At 39.6% G+C, this 26,480-nt stretch overlaps 1 protein-coding gene across 2 annotated transcripts in view; it reads right to left on the reverse strand.

Annotated features, from left to right (window-relative positions):
• The window catches only part of zmat4a (zinc finger, matrin-type 4a), a 92,175-nt gene extending 86,652 nt beyond the window's left edge, over positions 1 to 5,523 (reverse strand). The window contains exon 1 of one of the 2 annotated variants that reach the window (XM_089130356.1): positions 5,348 to 5,523. In XM_089130356.1, the coding sequence (XP_088986482.1) occupies positions 5,348 to 5,434 (87 nt within the window). In that variant the 5' untranslated portion in view covers positions 5,435 to 5,523. The remainder of the gene's footprint in view (positions 1 to 5,347) is intronic. The other variant, XM_039659932.2, reaches the window with a different exon arrangement.
• Between the last annotated feature and the right edge of the window lie 20,957 nt (positions 5,524 to 26,480).

The raw sequence follows: 26,480 nt of genomic DNA on the forward strand, positions 1-26,480 counted from the left end.
GTTTCAAAGTTAGTCCATTTTCTTGAGTAAAAACTTTGCTCACTACTTCTTCCCTGTGGCTAGCTGAAGGTCAAGCATCATTATCCCATTCTAACACTTTAATTGGAAGTTGTGCAACATTCAGATGTGAGCAAAAGAAACAGGAGGTGTGTGACCCTCAGGGGGCCTATGGCAACACTACAGGGGGTCTGCCAATTATTGTTGGATCTCAAACAATGCGTCAACAAAAAAAAAAGACAACAATTAATAGCTTGGTATCGGCCACAGTTGGAAAGTGGTTCTTAACCAGGTGACCTCAAGAATCTTCCAAAGGGGCTGATTTAAATTCATTTTAAAAGCATGATTTCTAAGCCTAGAAGTCATGTAAATTTGAGCAGGATGTTGTTTGTTAAATTACTACAGCAAGCAACTCTAAAACAGCTGTTTTGCTAATCACAACTGACAAATTGTCAATTGGTTGCTTTTTCTGGTTCAAACATATATGACTGAATTAAACCAAAATATTTCTACTTGCCATTATGTAGCATTTACTACAGCTTACCAAGTGGCTCAGCTGGTGTGATTGAGTGGAGGATACAGCGACCCCATAGACTCGCACTCACTTCCTGATTGCGAATGCTCACTGCGCATGCTCAAACTGAGCTTGACGACGTAGATGTGACGTGAGCAACCTGTTTTATCAACCTGTCAATTACAATAAATTATAGGCAAATAAATAACTATTAACAGTCTATAATATGTCTGAGCATTGAAATAATTAATCAATGAAAATTAAAAACAGGTTAATTTCAACTGTACAATATAGTCAACGAGGAGCGACCAAAATTACCAGCCCATTCTCATTTGGACATGCTTCAATATCTGACGCTTTAGGCGCCCTTTAGCGTCAGTTAGATGACGCCCTAGGATCGTGTGTACCCTACACTGTAAAAAAAATATTGTTGGTTTAACTTAAAAATGTAAGTAACCTGGTTGCCTTAAAATTTTAAGTTGATTTAACTGGAAAAAGTGAGTTAATACAATGAAGGGGATTAATTTAATCATCAGAAACTCAAAATAATAAGTTATCTCAACTAAATAAATTATTTAAGTTGATTTGACAAAAGAAAAAATGTTGTGATAACAAATCTTGAAAATATATTTTTTTTACAGTGTACCCCCACCCCACACCTAAACCTAACCGCGTCCTCTAACTGACGCTTTCCTTTAGCGTCAGTTAGATGACGCCGTAGGATCGCGTCATGTAAGTGACGCTAAAGGGCGCATAAAACGTCAAATATTGAAGCATGGTCAAAGGTGACGCCTTGGGGTGAGAATGCGTTGAAATTACTGACATGCCAGAAATTCATCAAACCATCCGATTGTCGATGGGAAGAGATTAATCGCCTCTGTTTCTCCCTGTATAAACGACGCACGACAAAGCTGAAAATACGTCCGATACGAAAAGGAGTCGCACGAGTCAGAATTCGTCTTAAAATTGGACTAAAATCGTACAATGTATGGCCGCCATTAGAGGCATAACAAATACACACTATTATACTCTGATTTTTTGCAATAAATTGTATTATCATTTAACAGAGTGACCTGAATCTTCATCCAGTTTCCACTGCATAATATGGAAACATCATTCCAATGCTGTAATGTAAGTGAGGTGGAAGAGCACATAAGTCTCACACCTGAGCAATGATTTAGCCAATAGCCCGAAGTCAGAGAAAATAACAGGGTAAGATGTGCCTTTTTTAATTCTTTGAAAATCTTGTTTGGCATTACTTATTTGTTAAAGGTACAATATGTAAGACAAAATAACAACAAAAAAAAAATCACTTGCACAGTGATTTTGCATGTGTCCTGCAGTTGTGTACTTACAATATCCCAAAAGTCTTCAAAGATTTTTTTATTCCAGACAAATTCCAATTTTAAATAAGTGTCTGTCTCCGTCAAAAAAAAATGTCGCCTGTCAATATGCGCGCTATCCTCGGTTTCCATTGATACTGCCATGACGACATTATGGTAATAATGTCATGTGTTGGTTGTGTTTTAACATAATCATTATATCAAAATGCTCAGTTTAATTGGGTTAATTACATGATGTTGAATGTAAACCAATTATGTGGAACCTGTTGACAGTTAACGTATGGAACATGGTGACATAAAAAAAGTTCTTTAAAACTACATGAAAGATATAGGTACACATGCCTAACACAACCTCACACTTTCACAAACCAAACTTTCTTGTTGGATTGTTTTGAGTGTTTCAGACATTTGTATTTACAATGCTGTCTTTTTATATCTGGAATGTCACAGAAGGTAATAAAAAAGAAGAAAAAAAAGCTTCTCAACCATTCACTGAATATAAGGACAAAAAAATGACCTTGAACACCACCACTGGTTATGCACTGTGCCATTTAATTTGGAGCTACCATTTTGCACCTTTATTATCTGCAGGGTGCTTTCAAAACCAGCTAAGAATACACACCCTCAGTGTGAAGCCACACAACAAACATGCCTTACTCAGTAACACAGTCTGTGGAATATATATTATAAATTAGATTAAATGAGAAAACTAATTTGTCATCACACTAGGACCCCACGGACTTGGTTCAAATAAAGGACACTCCTTCAAACCTAACAACCCTTCCTGGCTATAAACAATATAAGACAATAAGCAGTATGTTGAGACAATTACTAAGTTTTTCCTACCCATTTTACAAAATAAATGACTATTTTCGGCAAATAAGAACATGTCTGGTAGTAGTACTTAAAAAAGGAGGTTTTTATCAGCACATGCATTGAGCATAGCTAGTATTGCTGTAAGACTTGCTGTAAATACTGCCGCGAGTCTAAATCTGAGCTCTGCTACTTAATTCCTGTGAGCAGAAATGGAGATAGATGGCGAAAGATAATATCATATCATATCCCTGGGCTTTGGCAAGGCATTTTCCTCAACAAAAGCTTCCCCATAAGTGTGGGTTTTGTCCCTCCCAGTGGAAAAACAATATTGGAGAGTCAATGGACTGTCACTTCTGGCTCAGAAGTCCTGGGAGGCAAATTATGATGCTCATTTTTTTCCTTTTCTTTTTTGTGTGTTGTAAAATTTGTGTTTTATGCCACAAAACTGCTCTTATTATAAAAGATATTTGCGAAGATATACATTGTGATCTAAACAAAGGCCCTTTTCAATCTTAATTATTGCAATTTTATCACTCAGTAAACAAACTCCGAAGCAGCCCATTACTTTGGGTAGGACAGTCCACAAAACTAACCTCAACAGAAAATGCATCTGTTGGGTTAGGCAATAGGCAGGCTTAAGTCATAAAAAAGAAAAAAGGATCCATCCAGAGGTCATTCTGAGCATAGGTGACTCTACACTAACAGAGCCATCTTGTGGTGCAAGGGATGAACATGTTCTGACAATTTAAACCAACCTCCCACCTACAGTAGCTGTGCAATTTCATTTCCCCAAACACTGAGGGAAAAAAATGGCTTAATTTTAAAACATGGGATGAGGCAGGGAGGCACACATGTGAATCCTGACAGGAAATAATGGTCAAATGAGCAAACTTTGAAGTTGTTCTACTCCCTTATCACTGAAAAGCACACTTAGTGGGACAGTTCAGAATATGACGCATCTATAATGCATGAATGCAATAAAAGTGATGCTGTTGTATCTGGTATTCCTCTCTCTTTGTACTGTTTTCCACTGGCTAGCTTGAAGGCAGAGAATGTTAATTTGTAAACGCCATATTACCAGAAATTAAAGATGAGCCTATTTTCTCTGCAGGAAAAAAAGTGTCAAGAAAACATTGATAATTATTCTTACCTAACAACTGCTTATTAGCTATAGCATGTTAGGCAGTACAGCAGTGAGTGGCTAAAATACACAATTAATTTTAGTGTCACTCATCATCATGTATTTTTCATCTTTAACCCTAATATTATAATTTTCTATAACATACACAATTTACTATACAAACTTAGTCTAAAATAGAGGAATAAGATGTGGCTCTTCACTAGACTAACTACAGCAAACATCAACTGAAATCTCGGGCAGACAAAGCACACATCCAGGGTTAAACAAGAGGGAAGCTACTTATTACGAAAAGACATCTGCTTTTGTGTCACATATTTGTACTTCAAGGAATATGAAAGAGAAAATGGTATGCTACCATTGTTCCAAAATAAGATGATCTAAGCATATGCAGCACCTGGAGGAGAAACTTTAAAGGAACAGCTTCACTTTCAAAGGCTAAAAATAAAAGAACAAATAGTTGAATACTTACATGTAACATACTTAGAATTAAAAAAAATGTCTGCATGTACATTATACTAGCACAATATCTAAATAAATGCAAACAATTCACATTTATGCTTTGCAATAAACAGTCAACTAACAGTCAAAATTTAAAAATGATAAAATGCATGCATTTAAATACATGACTATGGGCATAATGCTTTTATTGAAAGAGATCACAAAGGCTGGAAAAAAATTCAAAAGTTTATGAAACATTATGATCCAGTCCTTAGAAGCTACATTCAGTGTTCTGTACACTGAATGTGTTTGTGTAGCTACTGTAGCAAGATCATTCAGCCAGTAAGGATTCTGAAAAATAACTATTACTTAAATTATTAAATTATTGTAATTTGTTCCCTAGTGCACTGTAAAACTGTACATTTTATATTATACGTCCAAATCAATTGGTTTCCCAGTTAGCACGATATGACTCTCCAACAATTGGCCAGGGCACTTAAATCCTTATTCACAGGTTGACGCTGCAACAATCAAACAGCCAGATCACAACAGGTGAAAACGAAGATCAAAGCCCACTAGACTGAAAATTGACACTGTCTGCATCAACAGGGTTCCCGGGACTGTACAGTTATACATAATTGATAATTTGCAGTAAATGAAACAGCTGTGAGATTGACGAAACCGAGAGCAATGTCAACAGTGCCTCTGCCTCATGCCACCAATATGTTGATTTTATCAGGGTCATCCTTCTTGTTGCAATAAAGATCATACGAAAATTATATTGTTAAAATATCTCTAAATTAAACGCAATTCCGATACTATGAAGTGTATCTACTACAGTTCCTACGTCCCTTAGCATGTAAACATCACAGCACGCGGCAGTCATCGAGCTCGCGCTAAAACTGGCGTTCAGCGTTCAACAGCGTCATGAAATCTGAGAAAGTAGGCTATAACACTGCCATATTTAGAGTACGAGATATCTGCTCTGGCAATGTTTTTCATATGTTTAACAAGTATCTCCAAGAGTGTCGAGAGAAGGGTTCGTTTGAAGCCGCGCTCATCACGCGACTTTGACTTAATTTTTAAATCATAGCCTACCTGTAACTCCAAGCTATAGTCCTCGCAAAAGTGTGTCGGGTACACGGTAAGATGGTGTTGCACTTGGAGAGAGAAGGTGTAATCCATTGACTGTGTGATGTGGGCGCGTGTGTAGAATAGAGGATGCTCGTGTACAGCTGCCTGCGGTCCTTTAGTTCAATTGCAGAGCGTTCTCCGCCCCTCTGTCCTCCATTGGCTGGATTGCTGGAGTAGTTTTTTTTTTTATGCAGTAGTTGCTTTACAAGCTGGGATAGATAATAAGACAACAGTCCGCGAATAAGACAGATCAGAAAGAAAATGAAGCTGAATTAGATAAGTCAGGATTCAACATGGTAAAAACAGCTATTTTTATAGTGATTATTTATTAAGTAAAATACTTTTAGAGTGGAAAAACATTTCCTCATGATATAACATTTGACAATTTTATCTGATTGATTATTTTTTAAATTCAAAGGTATCAAAATTAACAAAATGTAAGTAATGAGAAAATACATCATCAATCCTGCATCAAAACGTCATGGTTGCATGCAACCCACCGTTCCGAAGGAGGGAACGGGGGGCGTAGTCGACGTTAACAGAATGGGGAACACGTTAGGGAGCCAATCGTCTTCGAGTACTATTGAACGAACCAATGGAATTGGCTTGCGTGATTTACATCATACACTCCGCCCCCGCGGCGCGGGTATAAATATGGAAATGGGTGCATGCACTAGTTGCTTTTTTCCTGTGGAGCTGAGCGTAACTCGGAGTCAGCGATGGTCCAGCAGTAGTGGCAAGGGAACTACATCCACCGTTCCCTCCTTCAGGGAACGGTGGGTTGCATATACAACCATGTTATTCCCTTTCAGTTGAGAATGTCAGACGTAGTCGACGTCGACTGAATGAGGATGAACCATTGAACACGCCAACTTCCAGTCCCTAGACAAAAAATCCCCCGCAATTTAAGGCTGAAAAGGGATAGGGTTTAGGCCAGGGAAGTCACTGCTGTTCCTACAGGCTCACTGGGAAAGCATTCCCTGTACATAGAAGGAAGGGACGCTGCGGAAGCCACATCCTGCCCGAAGGGAGGTAACACATGTAGAATACACATATGAACTGGGCAGATGACCGGGCAGTACAACATATGGAATGTCACTGGAGTGGCTCCACATGACAGGGGAATACTTAACCTGGACAGTGGCTCGTCGCAGAGAGCCGCACAATGGAAGAATACACATATGGGATCACCGTAGGGATCGAAACTTATGGACCCAGCCTAACTCAGGTTCCATACTGCTCATGAGTGGTAGGCCTAACACCGGGCGTTCCGCCACGTCCCGTGGGAAGCAGCGCTTCGATTAAGGTGTCGCCCAAGCCCCCAACTCTAGAATATCTGTCCGCGAAGCACTCTGGGTCAATGCCTAAGCGGGAGCACACACTCACTTAAGAGGAGCTCACCACCCAAATGGACGCATCTCGGGATTTTAACCCAACCTCGGGGGTCAACCTCGCTTGGAAACAGCCTTCCCTCTGATTTCATAACGGACAAGAGCTGGTCTGAGGTCCTAAGGCTTGCGTTCTTTGCATGTATAACCGTAATGAAGCGAAAGGACAGAGAAAGCCACGGCTGGGTCTGCCTCCTCTGGGGCAGTGCTTGCAGGCTCACCACTTGGTCCCAAGGAGAGGTAGGAACCTTGGGCACATATCCAGGCCGGGGTCTCATGCTCGTGAGAGTTAACCGGCTGAATTCCAGGCACAACTCTTTGACCAAGTCCCTACCCTCTAGTAGAGACCATGCGTGCTGGAAAATTGCTTTTTTTAAAACAGAATTTTAACTCACTACCTGCAGTAGCAGTAGCACCAGAGATAAAGCCCAAGAGGAAGAGGGACGCAAGGCTTTTTTAGATTCCCTTGCTCCCTCAGGAACCTGACGATCATGATGTGTGTCAAGAAAACAGAAGAGGTGGAGGAAAACAGCTTAATCCAGCCCACAATCCAATGGGACAAGGTGGAGTGTTACACACGAGCCTGGCAGCCTCAGTGACCCGTTTCAGCACAGCTGACATTTCTGGATCTGTCTCAGGCAACGTTACCCTTCTAGAGGGAGATAACACCACCGAGTCATCATCTCCAGAGGCCAGCTCACCCTCCGATGCTGCTATCGACACCTTATCCTCTGGGAAACCCCAATTGAAGCGGTTCATGGGTCCATTACAGAGGGACCAGCACGTTCAACAGGAATTCCATTGGATATGTGTGTGTGCGTGTATAGGCCTATATGATCTGAAGTACATAACTAGCTAGTTGAGTATTTACACTGGATACTTTTTACTCTTACTTAAGTAACTAAGGGTTAGTTCACCCAAAAATTATGTCATTAATGACTCACCCTCATGCCGTTCCAAACCCCAAGATCTCCGTTCATCTTCGGAACACAGTTTAAGATATTTTAGATTTAGACCGAGAGTTTTCTGTCCCTCCATTGAAAATGTATACAATACTGTCCTTGTCCAGAAAGGAAATAAAGACATCATCAAAGTAGTCCATGTGACATCAGTGGGTTAGTTAGAATGCATCAAAAATATGTTTTGGTCCAAAAATAACAAAAACTAAGACTTTATTCAGCATTGTATTCTCTTCCGACATTGCAGATGTAAAGCCGCGTTCAGTGATGCAGATGATCCAAGTCGCTGAGTACAGTTTTTGGATACTCTACCCTCCTCTGAAGAGTAATGTGTAACATTGTATTGGTGCAGACATGAGTCTGTTTATTTTGTTAAATGTGTAACTAAAACTGCTTTTTTGTCACATAGATAGAAGCACCATAATTAAATTGTGATATCTGTTACATTAAGACAGACAAACAGACATTTTGGGGCCAGATTTATTAAACAGGGCAAATTAGCATGAGAATGTAATTCCAAAAGAGCGCAGATGGGAGAACAGAGATGCTGCCAGATCATTTTTTTTATGTTTGCAACCTTAACACCTACTTGAACACTTAGCCAAATACAGTAAGTACATCATGAAGGCAAGTTGACAAGTACAAAGACCACAAGTGTAGGTATTGGGACAGCCCTTGTACGTAAGTGGACCATTTGTTCTTAGCAGAAGATTTGACTTAATTTTCTGGTATAATTAAAATCTATTCAATATGTCTATTTATCTAAATTTTTGTTTGTTTTTTGTTTAGTGATCTATTGTATTTACAAGCAAAATGTGATATATCATCACAGTCTTTTTATGTGAATGCGAATTACTGTGAACCACAGCTGCAAGGTTGATTGTTGTTGTTTGCTTTTTTAATTTTACATGATTTTGTACAGTGCTGGTCTATGAATGAAGTCCTTTTCGTATCTGACAGCAGGCTAAAATAAAAATGCATTTCCTCATGGGGCTTTCGGTGTTTACTGCATTTTCATGTGCAAGTGTTTACCTTGAAAATGTCCTAAAGAAAACATATCACAAGTTTTTACTCTGAAAAATCCATTGACCTTAGAGTGAATTTTGATTATGATTTGAAGTGATGCCAGGCTGTGTGGGGAGCAGTTCATCAGGATTGACACTAAAGAGAATGTGGCCTTAGGCTAAATTCGACTTAGAGATCCTTTGCAAAACAGAAAATATTCTCTTTTGCAACAGAACCATTCATAAGATAGATTGCCACACATCTGTACACTACGCATCATATTAAAATTCTTTTAAAATAAAAGACAAAGATTCATATTGGGACATTAGAACCCTCCACATTTATAACATGCCTGACTGGTTTTGTTCATTCTGCTCAGCATTGCTTATGTTATAACATCAGCTCATTACTGACATAATTATCTCAATGAAGGGTATTCTGTCATTAGCGCTTCTTGTCTACACTGTTTATTAAAGCATAAATGCCTAAAATACTGTTTATCCTTGGCTTTAAATAAACACTTAAAACCATTCCACTCGATACCTGTGGCAGTGTAGAGTCACTCAGTATCAAATCTCATTTTTTCTTATTTCTTATCTCTTATTTCATTACAGTTTACCATTATTTCCATTATTTTTCCATTATCAATATTTTTTGGTGTTATCAGACTGTCGTTAGCTGCAGTGCCGTCGCATAGACTGTATATAAAAAAGAGAGAGGTTCGGGAGTGCGCATACACGTCACATCCAATGGATTTCGCAGAAAATCTGACACTTAATATAGAAATAGGAACACTGGCCTTCAGAGGTAATGGCAAAACCCGACAAGTGGATGATTGTAATATGTGATTACAACCCCTTCACACGCAGGCAATAAAAAAACGGATTCATTTTAGAAGAAAAAAATTCCATATAGCAACTTTAAATAAGAGATTAATTTTTTTTAAAGGGCTTAATTACACATTTGATTTTAAAAGATGATATTTTGGTTTGTTAATTTTCAGTGTACACCAGAATACTTTGTGATACAAATCCATCATGTTAAATATAATAAAAAATCATTTTTGTTGCAGTAAAAAAAAAAAAAAAAAAAAGCCTACTTATTATTCTCACAAACTATTCTGAGATTCTGGAGAATGCCTGGAGAAAAGAGAAAAAAACTCCTGTGGTTATTCTTCTTCTTTTCATTCGATTTGTAGTCTGGTAGCTGGCTACATTCAAATTAGAACAGCTCATATACATTCTCTCCAGGAATTCTGGGTAAATATGCATCTAGAATTTAAAAGTAAAGGCTGCTTCTTGGTTACTGTGTGACTTTCTCTGTTCAATTGCCATTTCATACCAGCATAATAAATCACAAAGGCAACTAAAGCAGCCATGGCTTAAAACAGCAGTGCGGTGTGAGGAGGTTAAATGGTGGAAACAATTCAAAACTATTTTAAAATTTAGTGGCAGTGCCCTCTGAAAATAGAAAATGTGATATAATAACTCATAACTCAAAGGCTAAAATAAATATTCATTAACTGTACCACTGAAGAAGACATCTTACATTTACATATTTTGCTGACGCTTGCAACTTGCTCAGGGACACATTGGTGTCTCAGTAGATTCGAACCCGGGTCTCTTGCACCAAAAGGCATGTGTCTTATCCACTGCACCATCACCACCCCAACACCATAGACAAATAGCTTTGCTATAAATGTGGCAAGTCAAGATAGATAGGCTTAGATAGACATGATGTCAGAATAAAATAGGCTTAAGCCCTGCCTGAGGACCCTGTCTCTTGCACTTTTCATTTGGTTATTTATTGGTTGGGTGGTTGGTTGGTTGAATCGTTCGTTCGTTTGTTCATTCAATTGAAATGTACTAATACTTTCTTGAAAAGCATGTATAAGGGACAATAATAAATAAATAAATAAATGATTTGCTGGCATTTGATATATTGTTGCATAATAAGTTTAAAAGGAGTTTCATGCTAATCTGACATATACTGAAAATGTCAGGACATGTGATTTGAATCCTATATGAAAAGCCATGCATTTTGATTTGGTTTTAGAGAAATTTGACCATTTTGAGCAATTATTTATATACAGATATAGATTTTTTTAATGTAAATTATTATTACATTTATTTGTTTATTTTAGATAATATTTTCTGGTAAAGAAGTCAAACAGAATTAAGGGATAATAATTGCAAGTTTTGACATATTGTGGCATAATAGGCAGATAAAGGTGAGTTTAATTTCCAGTTTATATATATATATATATATATATATACTGTATATATACAGTAGTATGTATGCTGAGCTCTGTGCACAGGCATTTATGTCAGTTTTTAAAGTATTTATGTTATCATACAGTCAGCCACATAGATTGCAGCTTTCTCCAAGAAGACAGGAAAAAATGAAGAACACCAGGTTTACACCTTCATTCACGCTTTAGGCAAATGCACCTAAAAAGTTAAGCTAATGTTCTGCTTCACAGCCAGTGCACAGCTCTATGCCTGAGCACACACACGTTTTCACATATGCACGCACACACTCGTACCAGTTTCCATACGGCTGTGGCTAATGGGGAACCAAGGTCACCTACAGTAATGTCACAGCTTCTTCCTTAGGCAACTCCAATCCCACAACACAAAAAGAAAAGAAAAAGGAGAAAGATGGTGGAACTAATGGGCTATCAGTCCACTAGAGACACGTTCTATACTTAAAGATTTACATGCAGTGTATCACTATTGTAACAGCAATTTATCCAATTTTTATCCTTAATGCTTTGTAAGTCAGGATGTAATGCAGCATTTAGTAATAAAAAGGATTCAAGACACATTCAACAAATTATGCCATTTTCAACTGAATGTGACACAAAGTTGTTTCTACACAGTAGACCTCTGTTAGAACATATTGGATCTGCTTTCAACTAAATGGACAATTGCCACTATAATTGACCAATCTGTTTCCCTCCAAACCTTTGCTAATGCCTCATGGGAATATACCTGTCGAAAAGTCAAAAGCCATTATAAAAACACTTTATTTATTTAAAGCATAAAAATCAAATGCTATGACCTCAGGCTAAAGCATTCACAGTGATGACATATTCGATGTACTCACAGGTGTCAAGACCTCATTCTTGGAGATGCTTGAAATGGTTTCAGGCTCTTCAAGACCAATTTTCCCATTTCCTCTCCAATGCCTAAGGCCGGGATAAGAGAAGCTATAGTCTAAGATAAGCACATGTAGGCAGCCTCAACCTGAAACCTGAAGTGAAATAAATTCCGTTTTCAATTTAAATGTAAGATGCCTTATAAATGCATGGTTGATTCTGCTGGACTGTCAGTCACTGTGCATAGTCATTTTTAAAGTTTGATAAATGGCAAGGGTGAATGAATTCGCCCAAGGAAATGATGTGAGGAGATGTGATTTTTCTTCCTCTGATACCATTCCAAGTGTGCACCAGTAGTGTAGCAGAATCAGGCCCTTGTGAAATTGAGGTCACTCACGCAGCGGCAAGTTCTTGTGTGCCACCATTGGTGATGCTGAGGGTTGTAAAGGGGAAGGACAGCTTGTAGCACTCTGTGCCAGTGTTCAAGGCTAATTTAATAAACATTCATGTGTGCTTACTGTTAAAAAAAGAGCATTCATATTTTCCTTTGTCTAAAGTAAACATTTCTAGACATTTGAAATTCTTCTGGTTAAAGGGTTAGTTAATTCCCCCAAAAATGAAAATGTAATTAATGACTCACCCCCATGACGTTTTAAAGATATTTTAGATTTAGTCCGAGAGTTTTCTGTCCCTCCATTGAAAATGTATACACGGTATACTGTCCTTGTCTAGAAAGGAAATAAAGACATCATCAAAGTATTCCATGTGACATCAGTGGGTTAGTTAGAATTTTTGAAGCATCGAAAATACATTTTGGTCCAAAAATAACAAAAACTACGACTTTATTCAGCATTGTATTCTCTTCCGGTTCCGTAATCTGGTGCGCCCGACCTTAGGTTACAGTCTAAGGGAGGAAGAATCCTTCATAAAGTGCATAAAACTTTAGTTTACAAAGATGTGAAACTCACCGAGTGGTCTGGAGTGTTCACTGATATTCTCACACAAAAATCGCCACAAAAGATGCTGGTGCGTCTGGTGGCAGAGGCATCTGTGAACACCAGAGCAATCCGTCTCTGCGTGAGCGTTTTGAATGATAGCCTGTGGAGATTCCGAATCAAAAGTCGCAGGTCCAAGATTGGTCGTAACGCTTTTCAATGAAGGGACAATGAAGTAGGGACTGTAGTGCCCTGACCTCATATCGGCTGAGGCCCTATCACGTCCTTCACCAGTACTGCAATCTCCACCTGCAAGATATGGGGAATGAAAATAAAACGGAACAAAAGACTTTCCACCCGGCCCACTTCGGTGGGAGGGAGTGCGGTCACCATCTCCTGAAGAGCAGTCCCATCCATCTCCGAGTCACCTGTCCTAGGGGTGTGTACCCCTGGCTTTGCCTCCCCCCTTGGCGGGGGCCTGGACGGGTGGGGCAGCCTGCCTGCGACTGGCTCCTTGGCGCCACTTAGTTGGAGGCTGTAGCTGCAGCACAGGAGCGAGGGCAGACGCAGGAGGACGCCCACGGCGACGAGCAGTCTGAGGCGATGGGATGGAGGCAGCAGCTGAACGTTGTGGCAGGATGTGTTTAATCAACTCAGTCTGAGAACAGCTGGGCGAAGTTCTCTACCGCGTCGCTGAAGAGCCCTGTCTGGGACAGGGAGTTAAAGAACCTGCCTTTGTCAGTCTCCCTCATGTCAGCCAGAGATAACATCTAATGCATATAGACATCGCACGATCCACCGACCGTATGGTCACTTTCGTGGCATGAAGTGCGAGGTCCGTCATGGCACAAAGTTCTTGAAAAATTTGGGGATCATGACCACCCTCGTGCAGGTCCTTCAGTGCCTTTGCCTGATGGACCTGCAACAACACCATGGCGTGTATGGCAGAGGCGGCTTCCCACAGGCCTTGAAAGCCTTGCTGTTTAAGTCCGACGAGTACTTACAAGCCTGGGGTGGCAAGTGGAGTTAGGGCATAGTTGCATTGGAATTGGCTGCTCCACTGGTGGGATACGCGTGTAACCCTTAGCAACATGACATCATGACTTTTGCATAAACATACATGCCACTTTCGATTCAAGTGGCATGTTATCTCTACGCACTTTGAGCTATCCGCGTGTATCCGCTTGTATGTCTACGCCATTAACGTCAGAGTGATTCCGCGTGTCTGTACACGCCGTCAAATGTCCAGTCATGAATGCCATTAACCCCAGTGACGGTTAGGTTTAGGGACGGGGTTGAAGTAAGTCATATCTTTTTTTTTCCTGGGATGGTAAGGGAACAGTCATAAATGCCATTAACCCCAGTGACGGTTAGGTTTAGGGACGGGGTTGAAGTAAGTCATATCTTTTTTTTTCCTGGGATGGTAAGGGAACAGTCATAAATGCCATTAACCCCAGTGACGGTTAGGTTTAGGGACGGGGTTGAGGTAAGTCATATATTTATATAACGTTAAGTCAACGGCGCTCATAAACAGGCTGAAAAGTGATTATGCGTCTTGATAGCACGCCAAAAATGGAAATACGAATTGGCGTGTCATACACACGCTACTTCATGAGATCAGTCTTTGCCACCCCGCCATCAATGGTGGTGAGGGAGGAGGAGCCACTGACGGTTTCTGGCAGTGAAAGGTTAATTTCACTCGAAGAAGATTGGCCTAGCGAGACTCCTTTTCTTCACGGCGTAAGTCCAGTGTTACGGACTGATTGGGAACAGACTTCAGACTTCTCAAATAATTTAGTCCACTTAAACCCCACCCAATTTTTATAATCGTCCGCAAGCTCGCATTAATTTCTGCCTCCATCTAATCATATAAAATGACCATATAATTAACAAGAACAACTTTAGCTCAACTACTAACTTCAATTGAATAATTGATTTAAGTGCTTTCATAAAATTGGCCCTGTTTACTTTCATTGTGCCTAACTGTAACCGTTGTCAATTGAACTTGTATTGAACTTGAAACATTCCGAAGATAATTGAGAGGGGATCTATGCTGCATCTAAAAGAAATTCAAATTTCTAGGCATTTCTTCACATGCTCTACTTTTATTATTGTAACAGAGAGTGAGATAGGTGACCTATTTGTTTTAAATAGTAAAAATGTCTTGTAGAGCACAAATCCTCCCCAACCTAATTAATAGCCTGTTTTGTTTGATGTATTTGCAACAATACAGTGAATTAGTGCACACACAAGCTATAGATTATTTTCTATTGCAGTAGCCTTTCTCGCATCATTGTCTGTCAACTTAAAAAGAACATAAGAGATTTGAGAACACTGTAGGCAGAGAGGGCTAGGGATATTCATACAATCTGCCCACAAACACCCACAGATCAATGTGCCCGAGAGCAAATACAGCATCCATCAAGGGGATGTGCTGTTTATGATGAAGGTAGAATATGTATACAGAGATCAAATACCATTTACAAATTATTTTCATTGTAATGTCTCTATTAAAATGTATACCTTGGAAAATATCTGTCTACACCAGTATTTTCTCATCTAAATGGTTAATTATTTAAAAATTCTCTAACACCAAAGTAGGCTGTTTCAAATGATTTTGTCTCCCTCTTGTGGTGGTCTGGAATATATTGATTGACTACAGAAAGTTAAGAAAATAGTTTTGAAACATATTTTTTTCAGATGGGAGTCAGTGACTGAGAGCAACAAAACTGGAAGGAAGGTTGTAGTTATTGTAGATTACGACAGCAGAGTATTTGGGCTTCCCTCTTCATTCCATACTCTTTCATTCCCTAAACCACATTTCTAGTCTGACTCCATTTAAACAAAATCTGGTGGTGGGGGGCGGGGATATGAGCTGGAAAACTGAATGAGGCATTCTGGGAATGTATGGTGCTTGCAATTAGAGAAGGCGGTCAGAGCCAATGAGGTTCTGGCAGAGAAGTTCATGATGGGAGCCAGCCTTGCCCAGAGGGATGGAGAAGAGCCAGTGACTGTGCTGTTAGTCTTGGAATCCCTCTTCATCACAAACGAGAAGTCCCCATATTCCTCCCAGACGGATATCGGGATGGGGTGTAAATGTCCAACAACGTCTCACCTCCTTGCACACTGGAGCTCACAGTAAGTGAATCATAGTGAACGACTATCTAGCCTACCGTGCCAGAGAAGACAATTTTCTTTTTCCAAATAAAAATGAATGAAAAAGTTTAAGTTTCAGGTTTGTTTCAGGCCCAGCTGACCCTTGAATATACAGTTTACTACAGTTTGATGAAAAACAGTAAACGTATCTGCAATTAACATCATGTTGTTTTTGAAGAAAGTTGTTTTGATGCATCACTGAGTTTAATAGATGTTTCTGTTCACAGATAGGTTTTATCTATATACATTAGTTCCAGTAAAATCTTTTAAGGAAACAGATTTGTCATATGGCAATAAAGCAGTTTTTAGGGAATGCATTATAGCAATTTTTTGTGCAATTTTCATGTATGAATATACCAAAACATTAATTTAATTAGTGAAACTAATATAAAAAAAGTTACAAGTAAAGAGTTGCCATATGCCAGCACTTCCTCTATTGATATAAATACATACATACATTCCATTGAGGGTTAAATTGTGCATAAAATTATAGATACATTTTCAGCGACAGCATAGACGGAGCATGTCACTGCAGGTGTCTTTTAATAAAGTTTATGACATAAGTTCAGGGGGTGGTTGGGATCCAAAAGTTCACCCTCAATTTAAGAACAAACTTTACCAATGGACAGCACATCAAACATGTTTTATACATTTTTGCCCTATTATTTGATCAAGCGAACTCATGAATGTTATGTATTTCGCCTTGACATACAAAAACAGGCAGAGGAATGAAGAAACCATAAAGCTATCAAATAGCAACTAATTTAACAAAGGCGAAAGTCTAGCTTAAGAAACATGTTTTTTGTTTTTACATTCTGTGTTCTGGTGAAAGGTTATAATGTCCTTATCCATTTTTCTCCAACAGGGGGAGACTTGAGACAGACACAATTGTGGGAGTTTTGGCAAACTTCAGGGAAACTGATTCTCCAACAGATAAAATAGCTTTATCTTCCTAGCACTATGCTGCCCTCCCTCTGTTTTTTTTTTTTTTTTACTTTCTTTCTTCTCTTTTTTAATTTTTTTTTTATGTAAGACATCGTTCTATCAAATTTAGGAATAGGTTTTCTGAGATGGGTCTCTTTCCTCTCTTTCCATCTGACTAGCGGCCAATGCATCTCAAACTGGGGCCACACAGAAGTTCTAGAAAATTATTATTAAATTAAATTAAAAATATGTAGATTAAATTAAATCAAAAATTTGTAGATTAAATGTTCAATATTCATCTGCATTTACTTCACTTCTGTGAATAGGACTTTTATTAAGGGTATTGGTCAGGGTGCTAACATGGCTACCACGGTGGCTGAGCAGGCTACCACCGGCAGTGGTAAGGCAAAAAAAAAAAAAAAATTAAATTAAAAATATTTTACGTGGATCTCAGGAAACGAGTGGAGTAGCCTGCAAAGTTTGCAAAAGAAATGGGTTAGCAAGCAAATGTTACATCACAACCATGGAAACATTTGGATTTGTACTGAATAAGTGAGAGGTAGGCCTACGTGAGAGCCCATAATGTGTAGTAGATTTGCCTTATGTTGGTTTATTCGGTTTTGCGATTTTCCACAAATTTGACAATAATGTATTGCATGAATTAGCCTGTTCCTCTGGACATGGAATCTTGTGTTCCCTTTCGTTGTCACTGCGGATGACGACGAATGGGGTTTCGCTTAGATTGCCTATTGCATAGGTATTTACCTGAACCATTACTGGAAAGCTTGCTGCGCTTCGAGGATGACTTTTGAATCGGGTCTTATATATGAATAGAGGGCAATTTTAAGAAATTTAATCATAGATGAGAATGGACAGAATTTATTACTAATATATAAATTGATAATGTGATGCATAGCCTTTAGGAAGCTAAATGCATAGCCATAGTCAATAGGAAAAGGAACCATTGCAGACAGAGTTAATAAAAAGGGGTTGAGTGAAATTTGCTCTCCTAACTTACTACACTAAGTGTAATGTTGCTGTTTTAAGCATAACCAACATCTGCAAGGTTAAAACACTCAAAGTTCAAGCAGTGAGAGAAATTAATTTAAGAATTGCTTTTAAAGACTACAACAGCGCTGAAAGGAGCTAGTGACATTCCTCCTGGGTTAGTGCATCACAACCTAAATTTACATGGATCCTGCCTACGGGGCATGATTTATATCGAGACAGAATAAGCTTGGTGACTAAAATTGGTGACTAGAGATAGCTATGCATGGGCTACATAATTCATCAACGTCCATTCAGAATGTTGAATATAAATGAAAGCGTCAGCATCTGCGAACTCAAATGTGTAAATACCAGTCTTTCATACCGCAAGTATTAGACACGATTGGATAGATGAGAAGGTAAGAAGTGACGTAGCAATTGAGTCTTCTTGGCAGAACTTAACGCTAAAGCTTCCATTTCTAAAACAGGAAAAAAAAACAATTGTTCCATTTTATGAAATATAAAACTATAATCAAAGATCAGAGAAATGAGGCTACCAACCAACATAAGCCTATTGATGTTCCAACATTGTTTAATTTAATATGCTTGTGCTTTAATTAAAATTGTAAGTTTGAGGCTACTTTGTGTCATGAATTGTCTTTGGGGGGCCCCAAAGTGATGCACCCTACACAAAGGGGACCTTGCGTGGAAAAAGTTTGAGAACCACTGCCATAGGCACTTGGAAAGATGATAGTTCTCCATCTCCAAGTCGAGTACAAAGACACATTGTCCAGGAGAAAGACACAGGTATGACTCTAGTTGGAGCTCATTAGCTTGAATCTAAGCGCAGTCCATGCTTTTATGAGAAAGCTTTTTTTTTAGGTGCTTCACAAAAGATGTATGTTCAGACATTCTGTTTTAGTGTATCCAGAATACACAAAAGTAAGAGAGGAGGAGAAATTTAGAGTAAAAAAAGCTGACCTAGAAAAGAGATAATGTTTGCCCAAAAATGAACATTCTGCCATCATGCAAGTTAACATCATGTAATTTTAAACAATGTTTTATTAACAAAGTTCGGGAGGAGCACGTTCAGATGATTAACAAGATGGAGAGCACTCAGCAATCAATGATAAGAGGTCTTTATACGTAGATTAAGCAGTCTCACCTCAATCCATTGACAGTTTTGCAGCATCCCTCCACAACCCCTTCTCTTTTAGTCCTAACCATTTATATATGGGGGTACGTCTGGCCAATTAAATTACCAGGGCAGGCTTTATACAACGCATGCTCACCCCAAGGCGTCACCTTTTGACCATGCTTCAATATTCAATGCTTTAGGCGCCCTTTAGCGTCAGTTACATGACGCGATCCTACGGCGCCATCTAACTGACGCTAAAGGAAAAGCGTCAGTTAGATGACGCGGGTAGGTTTAGGTCTGGGGTAGGGGTTAGGGTTACACGCAATCCTAGGGCGTCATCTAAAGGGTGCCTAAAGCATCAGATATTGAAGCATGGTCAAAATGCTTCCCAAGGCGTTACCTAACTGACTGAGAATGGGCTATACTTTACACGATGATGGAGATGATCTGCAGTTACGTAATCATCACGTTATCAAAGCACACTTGGGTTGAACTGGTTTCCCTCAAAGTTGACTGCAGATGGAAAATTGAGATGTATAGATCCCGCTATCGTGTCTGTTGTAAAATAAATCGACAGTGCATTAATTTTAAAAGAAGAACAAAGAACTGCAATCAAGTCATTTGTTGATCGGACAGATGTGTTTGGCTTCTTTCCTATGGGATTCGGCAAATGTTTATATTATCAGCTGGCTCCGATGGTCGCTAAGAAGATGGGACGCAATGAAAACCCTGTAGTTGTTGTGGTTTCTCCTTTGGTCGCACTCGTGGAGGATCAAGTAAAATAAGCAAACCTCATTATTTTACTACTTCGTCCAGCATGCGTGCAGTTGAGTTCTGTTGACATTTATGCGTCGCTCAGGGTTACCAGTCTAATCACGCCACCTTCACAGCTGTCTTCCAGCGCCCTGCGTAAATCTGATATCCCTCTCGTGACACTGGCACAGACGAAGGACTCCTATTTAGCAGAGGAATACCAAGGTACACTAGGGAGCATATCCCATAGTTTAGAGGAAATATGCAATTACTGTCAACACAGAAGGGGGGACTTAAGAATAAACAGTACATATGACCCGAAGGAGGCATATGGAGAAACACAAGGGTGTCCAGCCGCAGGTGGAATATTTCAACCCCAGGGATGGCAAGGTGGCTTGCCAAGGGAAAGACACATGCTCAGAGAGACTTAGAGTGGAAATACACATGTAGGGGTCGCTCAGCATGCACATGGGAGGAACCTAGCCAACACACAGGCAATAGACACTGGCGTCGGCCTCACCAGTGCTGGTGGAACTCAGGGCTTATAAGGCTCACCTGAGGAGAATAATCGCACGTATCCAGTCCGTGGAGTGGAATGGCGAGCAAGCGAAGACACCTGAGCGGGTACCGGCAGGTTGAAGCGAGTACACAGGCTCCACTCGGAGATTGTAGAATCTGGCAAATGTGTAGGGTGCCACGCAGCCTGCAGCTCTGCAGATGTCAAGGCCAAGAGGATGCCACACTCTGGATTGAGTGGGCAATCACACCAAGGGGGCATGGACAAATTTGCTGCTGGTATGCCAAAGCAATGGCGTCCACTATCCAGTGGGACAGACTTGCTTTAAGAGACCTTTCCCTTCATCTTCCCACCATAACAGACAAAGAGCTGGACTGAGGTCCTGACACTGCATCCTGTCTATGTAGGCACGTGCTGGACAGAGCAGTGCCAAGGCTGGGTCTGCCTCCTCCCGGGGTAGTGCTGGCTGGTTCACCTGGTCCCAGAAGGAAGTGGTAGGAACCTTTGGCACATATCCAGCCCGGAGTCATGGGAGGCAAACAGATCTGTGTGTCCCCAAACTGATCCCAAATCAGCTGAACCGAATGGGGATGAAGTCGTCATTCTCCAGGAAGAGGCTGAAGCCTAGAGAGCTCGTTGGCTGCACAATTCAGGACTCCCGGAGCATAAATATCTCTAAGCGACCTCAGATGCTCCTGACTCCATAAGAGGTGGCGGGCGAGTTGCGGCATATGGCGGGAGCGTAGACCACCTTGCCGGAGATGTACGCTACTGTCGCGGTATTGTCTGATCGGACTACTATGTGCTGGTTCTTGAGCAGCGCATGGAAGCGGTGCAGAGCGAGACGTACTGCCAGCAACTCAAGGCAACTGACATGCCATAGGCACTGGGGACCTGTCCAGGAGCCCGCGGCATTATGTCCATTGCACATGGCGCCCCAGCCCGTGCCTGAAAACTCGTTCTAAGTATTTTCCAGCCCTTAGAAACTGAGGTTAAGCCACGGGGTGAAGGTCTAACGGCAGGTCGGAGTGACTGGTACTCGGAGCACGCCGTGTTGCCATGCCCACTTCAGGACTCAGTCGCGAAGCCAAAGCTGAAGCGGTCTCATATGACAACGCATTCTCACCCCAAGGCGTCACCTTTGACCATGCTTCAATATTTGACGTTTTAGGCGCCCTTTAGCGTCACTTACAATGTGGAAAGGAAAGCTAAAAGAAAGCGTCAGTTAGAGGACGCGGTTAGGTTTAGGTGTGGGGTGGGGGTAGGGTACATGCGATCCTAGGGCGTCATCTAACTGACGCTAAAGGGCGCCTAAAGCGTCAGATATTGAAGCATGTCCAAATGCTTCCCAAGGCGTCAGTTAAGTGACGCCTTGGGGGTGCATATGAAGCAATCTGAGCGTTGTTGCCTCGGCTGCAGATGCCACATGCCCCAGGAGTCTCTGAAATGACTTCAGTGGAACCCCACACTCTTGCACTTTATTGCCATGCAAGTCAGCAGTGTCTGGGTAGAAAGGATTTGGGTTCGCCACCTCCAAAAAGCAATCATCAGCCTTAAATGACCAATTGATGGGCCCCATTGACCTCCACAGTATTTTGTCCCATACTTTGGGAGTCAATGGGCCCCATCAACTGTTTGGATACCCACATTCTTCAGAATATTGTCTTGTGTTCAACGTAAGAAAGAATTTCATATAGGTTTGGAACAACTTAAAGGTAAGTAAATATTAATAGTAAATAAAAAAGAAAAGTAAAAGTAGTTTTTCTCTGTCTATAATTTTTAACCAAATAATGAAAATAATCTAAACATTCCAATAGTGATTCTTGAGAATGTGCTGTATGCTTTACCGGCACTAGACACACAAACTAATGATGATTGAATGATGGAATGAGCAGTTTGTAGAGCATGTACATTTATGGCTCTGCGTGTGCTGGAGTCCGAGTGGGTTAAGTGTGTTTACATTATGAATAAATGTGGGTGCTGTATGCAATGCATTCTAACCATGACTCATCTCCCAAGCTCAACACTAAAATGAAAAATCTAGCCACAAGTGTGTTTCTGGTCAACGTTCTGCAGTCACTTGTAAGTGGGAGCTGGGGGAGAATAATAAACAATAGTGGTCTGAGGTGCCTCAGGAGTAAGCTCCCCTTGGCAGATCTGGGAGGCGCTTTATAAATTAGAAATGAGTCTTGTGGCCAGGTGCACCAACAATAGCTGCCTGAGCTGCTTAGCTGGCAAACCCTGTCCTCCCACACCCCCACCCCAACAATCTTACAGCCCCCCGTCTTCTCAGAGTGTGAGAGTGTCTGGAAAGCTTTGCACATTTCTGTTCATCTCAGTCTTGTTAGGAAGAAAATTAGAGAGAACGGCAAGTATGTCTGTTATATTTAAACCACTATAAAGTCGCTTTTGTATGATCACATTTTGTTCTCGTGAACCATAAATTATATGGCATATATGTAATGTACAATTACTTGACATTTCCCTGAGGCTGAAAGCTTTAGTGCGACATGTTTCAATAAAACACTCAGCTAACCTGTACATTTATTTCTCTGCAGTAATGCTACCATTTTAATTTCCCTGGTCACTTAACACTTCATTACTCAATGTAATGTTTATGGCTAATTTCAAGAAAGTTCAACCCTTAACCTTCATTTGGTTCGCCTGGTTTTTGGAAGGCTTAAAGGTGAGTGTTTCAGGTTGTAAATTACTTTTACATTCATGTTCCCTTTAGGGTCTTGCTATACCCAGAGGAATCCAACAATAGCAGCACAGAACATTGAACTTTCAACTGAAACTCCTTTACTGAATGCATTTCTTTTTTCTTTTTTTTTTTCTCGTTCTATTGCAAACTCTACGTCAGTACACGGGAACCTGTTAAAAAAAAAAAACCTGGGTTTGCCAAATTGCGTCCTTTTTTCCAGCAACGAGAGACTAGAGGCTTTCATGAGAGCTATAACAAATAATGAAACATTATGAAAGACTGAAAACAATATTGAATAGATATTTTTTCACAAACTATTAGGTTTAAGTTGATTTTATAAATTAGGTATGTTATTTTTAAGTATCAATGCACTTTGCATGAGGATTTGAATGTTAGATTGTAAGATTGAGATGTTTACTTATTTCATTTTAAGCTCTTGGGTTTCTTATGTTATTAGTAGGTGACCTACATTGGAAAGTAAAGAGTGATGTGATGTTTAATCTATTTTTGAAAGCTAGACCACTAACCTGCATTTTAATTTGAATCAGCAACCAATCAGGATATGTCATTCCTATCAAGCAATAATAAAAGTTTAACATAAAAGTGATTGATTCAAATATTCTTCACTTGCCTATAATTTGCGAGGTATGGCAATGTTTCAGATATTTTAGTGAGTTGCATTAATATTTAACGATTAAAAGTGTTGTCCTAAAAGTTTATATGATATACTCAAGGGGGAAGAAAATTCTCTCTCCAGTCAGGTCAGCTGTACCAAGGCATGAGCAAAGTCTTAACAGGAATTCAGCCAGGTCAGAGTGTGTCCACTCATCAAATATCAGACTTGCTGGAAAGACCAGACCTCCCACATTGCGCCAGAGTGCTATGTTAGATATGTCTTGGCCACTGCATGAAGATAAGTAGCACTTAGAATTTATATTACGCCTTTAAAAATTACAGAGGCTTTTTACAGCTTACAAGCATTTATTTAATCAATAGGTTGCTTGTTATATTCCTGGACATTATGAAGCAAATTCCTATGCAAGAGAGGTGTCAAAGACAAAACGGGCTAGAGGCGACAGAAAAATGCAAAGCATACTTTGATGCAAGTATTTTACAGAGTAATCATAACATAATATGTGTAAGGAATCTAAATGAGCATCATCAGACTATCTCATGAAAATTCCTTTTAAGTATTTGTTTTTGTAAATAGATGCAATTCAATAAGAGGTGTAGGAACAACCTGATTTTTTCCCCTTACATTTTCATTTTTCAGTTTTGAATTCCACCAGCTGCTCTTCAGAATACTACACAGTTTAAAACATATTTTAGAAACTATTCATATGGGACACAATTTGAAAGCACAAAAACTGGACAGGTTTAAAAAAAAATAGTCAATCAAGCATCATGTATGAATTAAAAAGCTAATTTTCGTATTAAACTGGCCAGTATCTGTGTTGACATCATTGATTATTCTGTGAGAAAAAAAGTGATAATGAGGTCCATGATTAACATTACACTTTAAAAAAAGGCTTTTGTTTTTTTCTTTTAAATCTCTAAAAGGTAGCTATTCCAATAAAGGTTAACTTACCATACCCTGAACTCTTGGTTGATTAACCCAAACCTTGCTCTGGTGTTAGGTTCCACAGCCATGGTCTGGAGTATAGTGCCTATTCAGTCAATCTGGAGTATCTATAGCATGAATGTGTGTTGTAATTTGTATTGTAATCTGGATGTACTACATTCACCATGTTGCATATATCATGTGACCTACCAGCGTCAGTTGCGCGTCACATCACCACCATTCACAAATCCTCTCCTTTACGGACACTCTGTTGTTAGTAATGCGTCTTGTCACTGTTTAACTGCCCTGTCAATCATATTGTCACAGTTCATTTAATTTCCTACCGTTTCAGAGAGAAATGTCGTTGATTTGTCATTCATGAGTCTTTCAATATAATAGAATGTGGATAACATTGAATTTATCAATTTTGTCAGGATACCCCTTTATCTAAACCTCTCTACATAAACATCAGACTCGCACATCCGCCATGTTTGTTTCTAAATGGAAAACGTAGTCCATCCTGGTATCTTTGTAATACTCATTTCAACATACTACGATTTGGGACAAACTAATTCTATCTTCAAATATTTAGAACAGATAGTATGTGAATTGGGACCCGTGTTTGGCCATAGCCTAATACATTTCTTCTTCTTTAGTTCAATGTCTATTTACATTCTTGGTGCATATCGTCACCTAGTGGGCCATTTTGTAATTAAAATAATTTTATAATCTTATTTTAATCTTTTTTTTATTACACTGAACAAGAATTACTTTGTTTGATGCTAAATATATAAATTAAAAAAGAAGAGATGGATTGACCTGAAAAACAGTCTGAACTTTGGCTGTATAAGCCATTTACTTTTACCTCCAGCTCAGTGGTTCATTGTTGGTTGTCTACAAAACAGAAAGTTGGTGGTTCAATCCCCGGACCAAGTGTTCCCGCCGGTGTCTGTGAGCAAGACACCTAACCCCAGCTGCTCCCAACGAGCTGGATGGCGCCTTGCATGGCTGACACCACTGCCAGTGTGTGAATGAATGAGTGAATGGGTGAATGTGAGGCAAATGTAGAGTGCTTTGGTGGCCAATGGGTTTGTGAAAGCGATATATAAATGCAGTCCATTCCACACTTGTTGTGAGATGTATAAAATATGCATTTTTTGTTGTTGTAGAAATACATTATACAGAAAATGTTTTTCCTCCATGCGTATTTAAAAACTTATTTGCATTCAAATAAATCATCAAATTCATCTATGATGTGTGAGAAGAGAATAAAATAATATCAATAAATTGTAAAATAACATTGCTTTATGTTATGTTAATATACTGTATAACTATAATAATTCTGTGAAATATTTTATGCTCACTGTGGAGCCTCATCATGCTCTGAATACCTCTGAAACAAACTAACCCTTGAACAGAACCTCTCAACCTTCTTATGTTCAGAGGTTATGTTCCAGGTTATGTTCAGAGATTAAGTTGCTATACTTACCCCAGAAGTTACCTCCGTTTTTCCAGAGGTCATCCATTTACTCCGAGTAAACTTATACCCGGGTATGTCAACCTGCTTTCTGGAATACCCCCTGGTATAGATCTCAGATGTGTCTGAAACTATGAATGTTCATCAAGTAGTTTGTGCTTGTCCAAAATGATTTGCTGAAATCAAAACACTGATGGTAAAAGGTGAGCACTAGCCAATGGGATTACCATTAGTCCACTTAGTCCACACTCGCCCACTTAGCACCTGAGTATAAGTATTATAAGTAAGCATGGTTGCAAGAACTCTTAACCTGGAATGTACGGTACCACTTATAATGGATGTAACTGATGTGTATTCAAATGTATGGTGTGTCAAGCTTTATATTGCTCTACAACAAGGTATAGTTCAGTCAGTCATTGACAGAACATACTACTATTCATTTAGATTAAAATGACTCTTAAACAAGTTACTCAGCCTGTTATGTTTGATTCTG

Source organism: Pimephales promelas, chromosome 4, assembly GCF_988280905.1.
Source record: "Pimephales promelas chromosome 4, fPimPro1.hap1.1, whole genome shotgun sequence".
Lineage (NCBI taxonomy): Eukaryota > Metazoa > Chordata > Actinopteri > Cypriniformes > Leuciscidae > Pimephales > Pimephales promelas.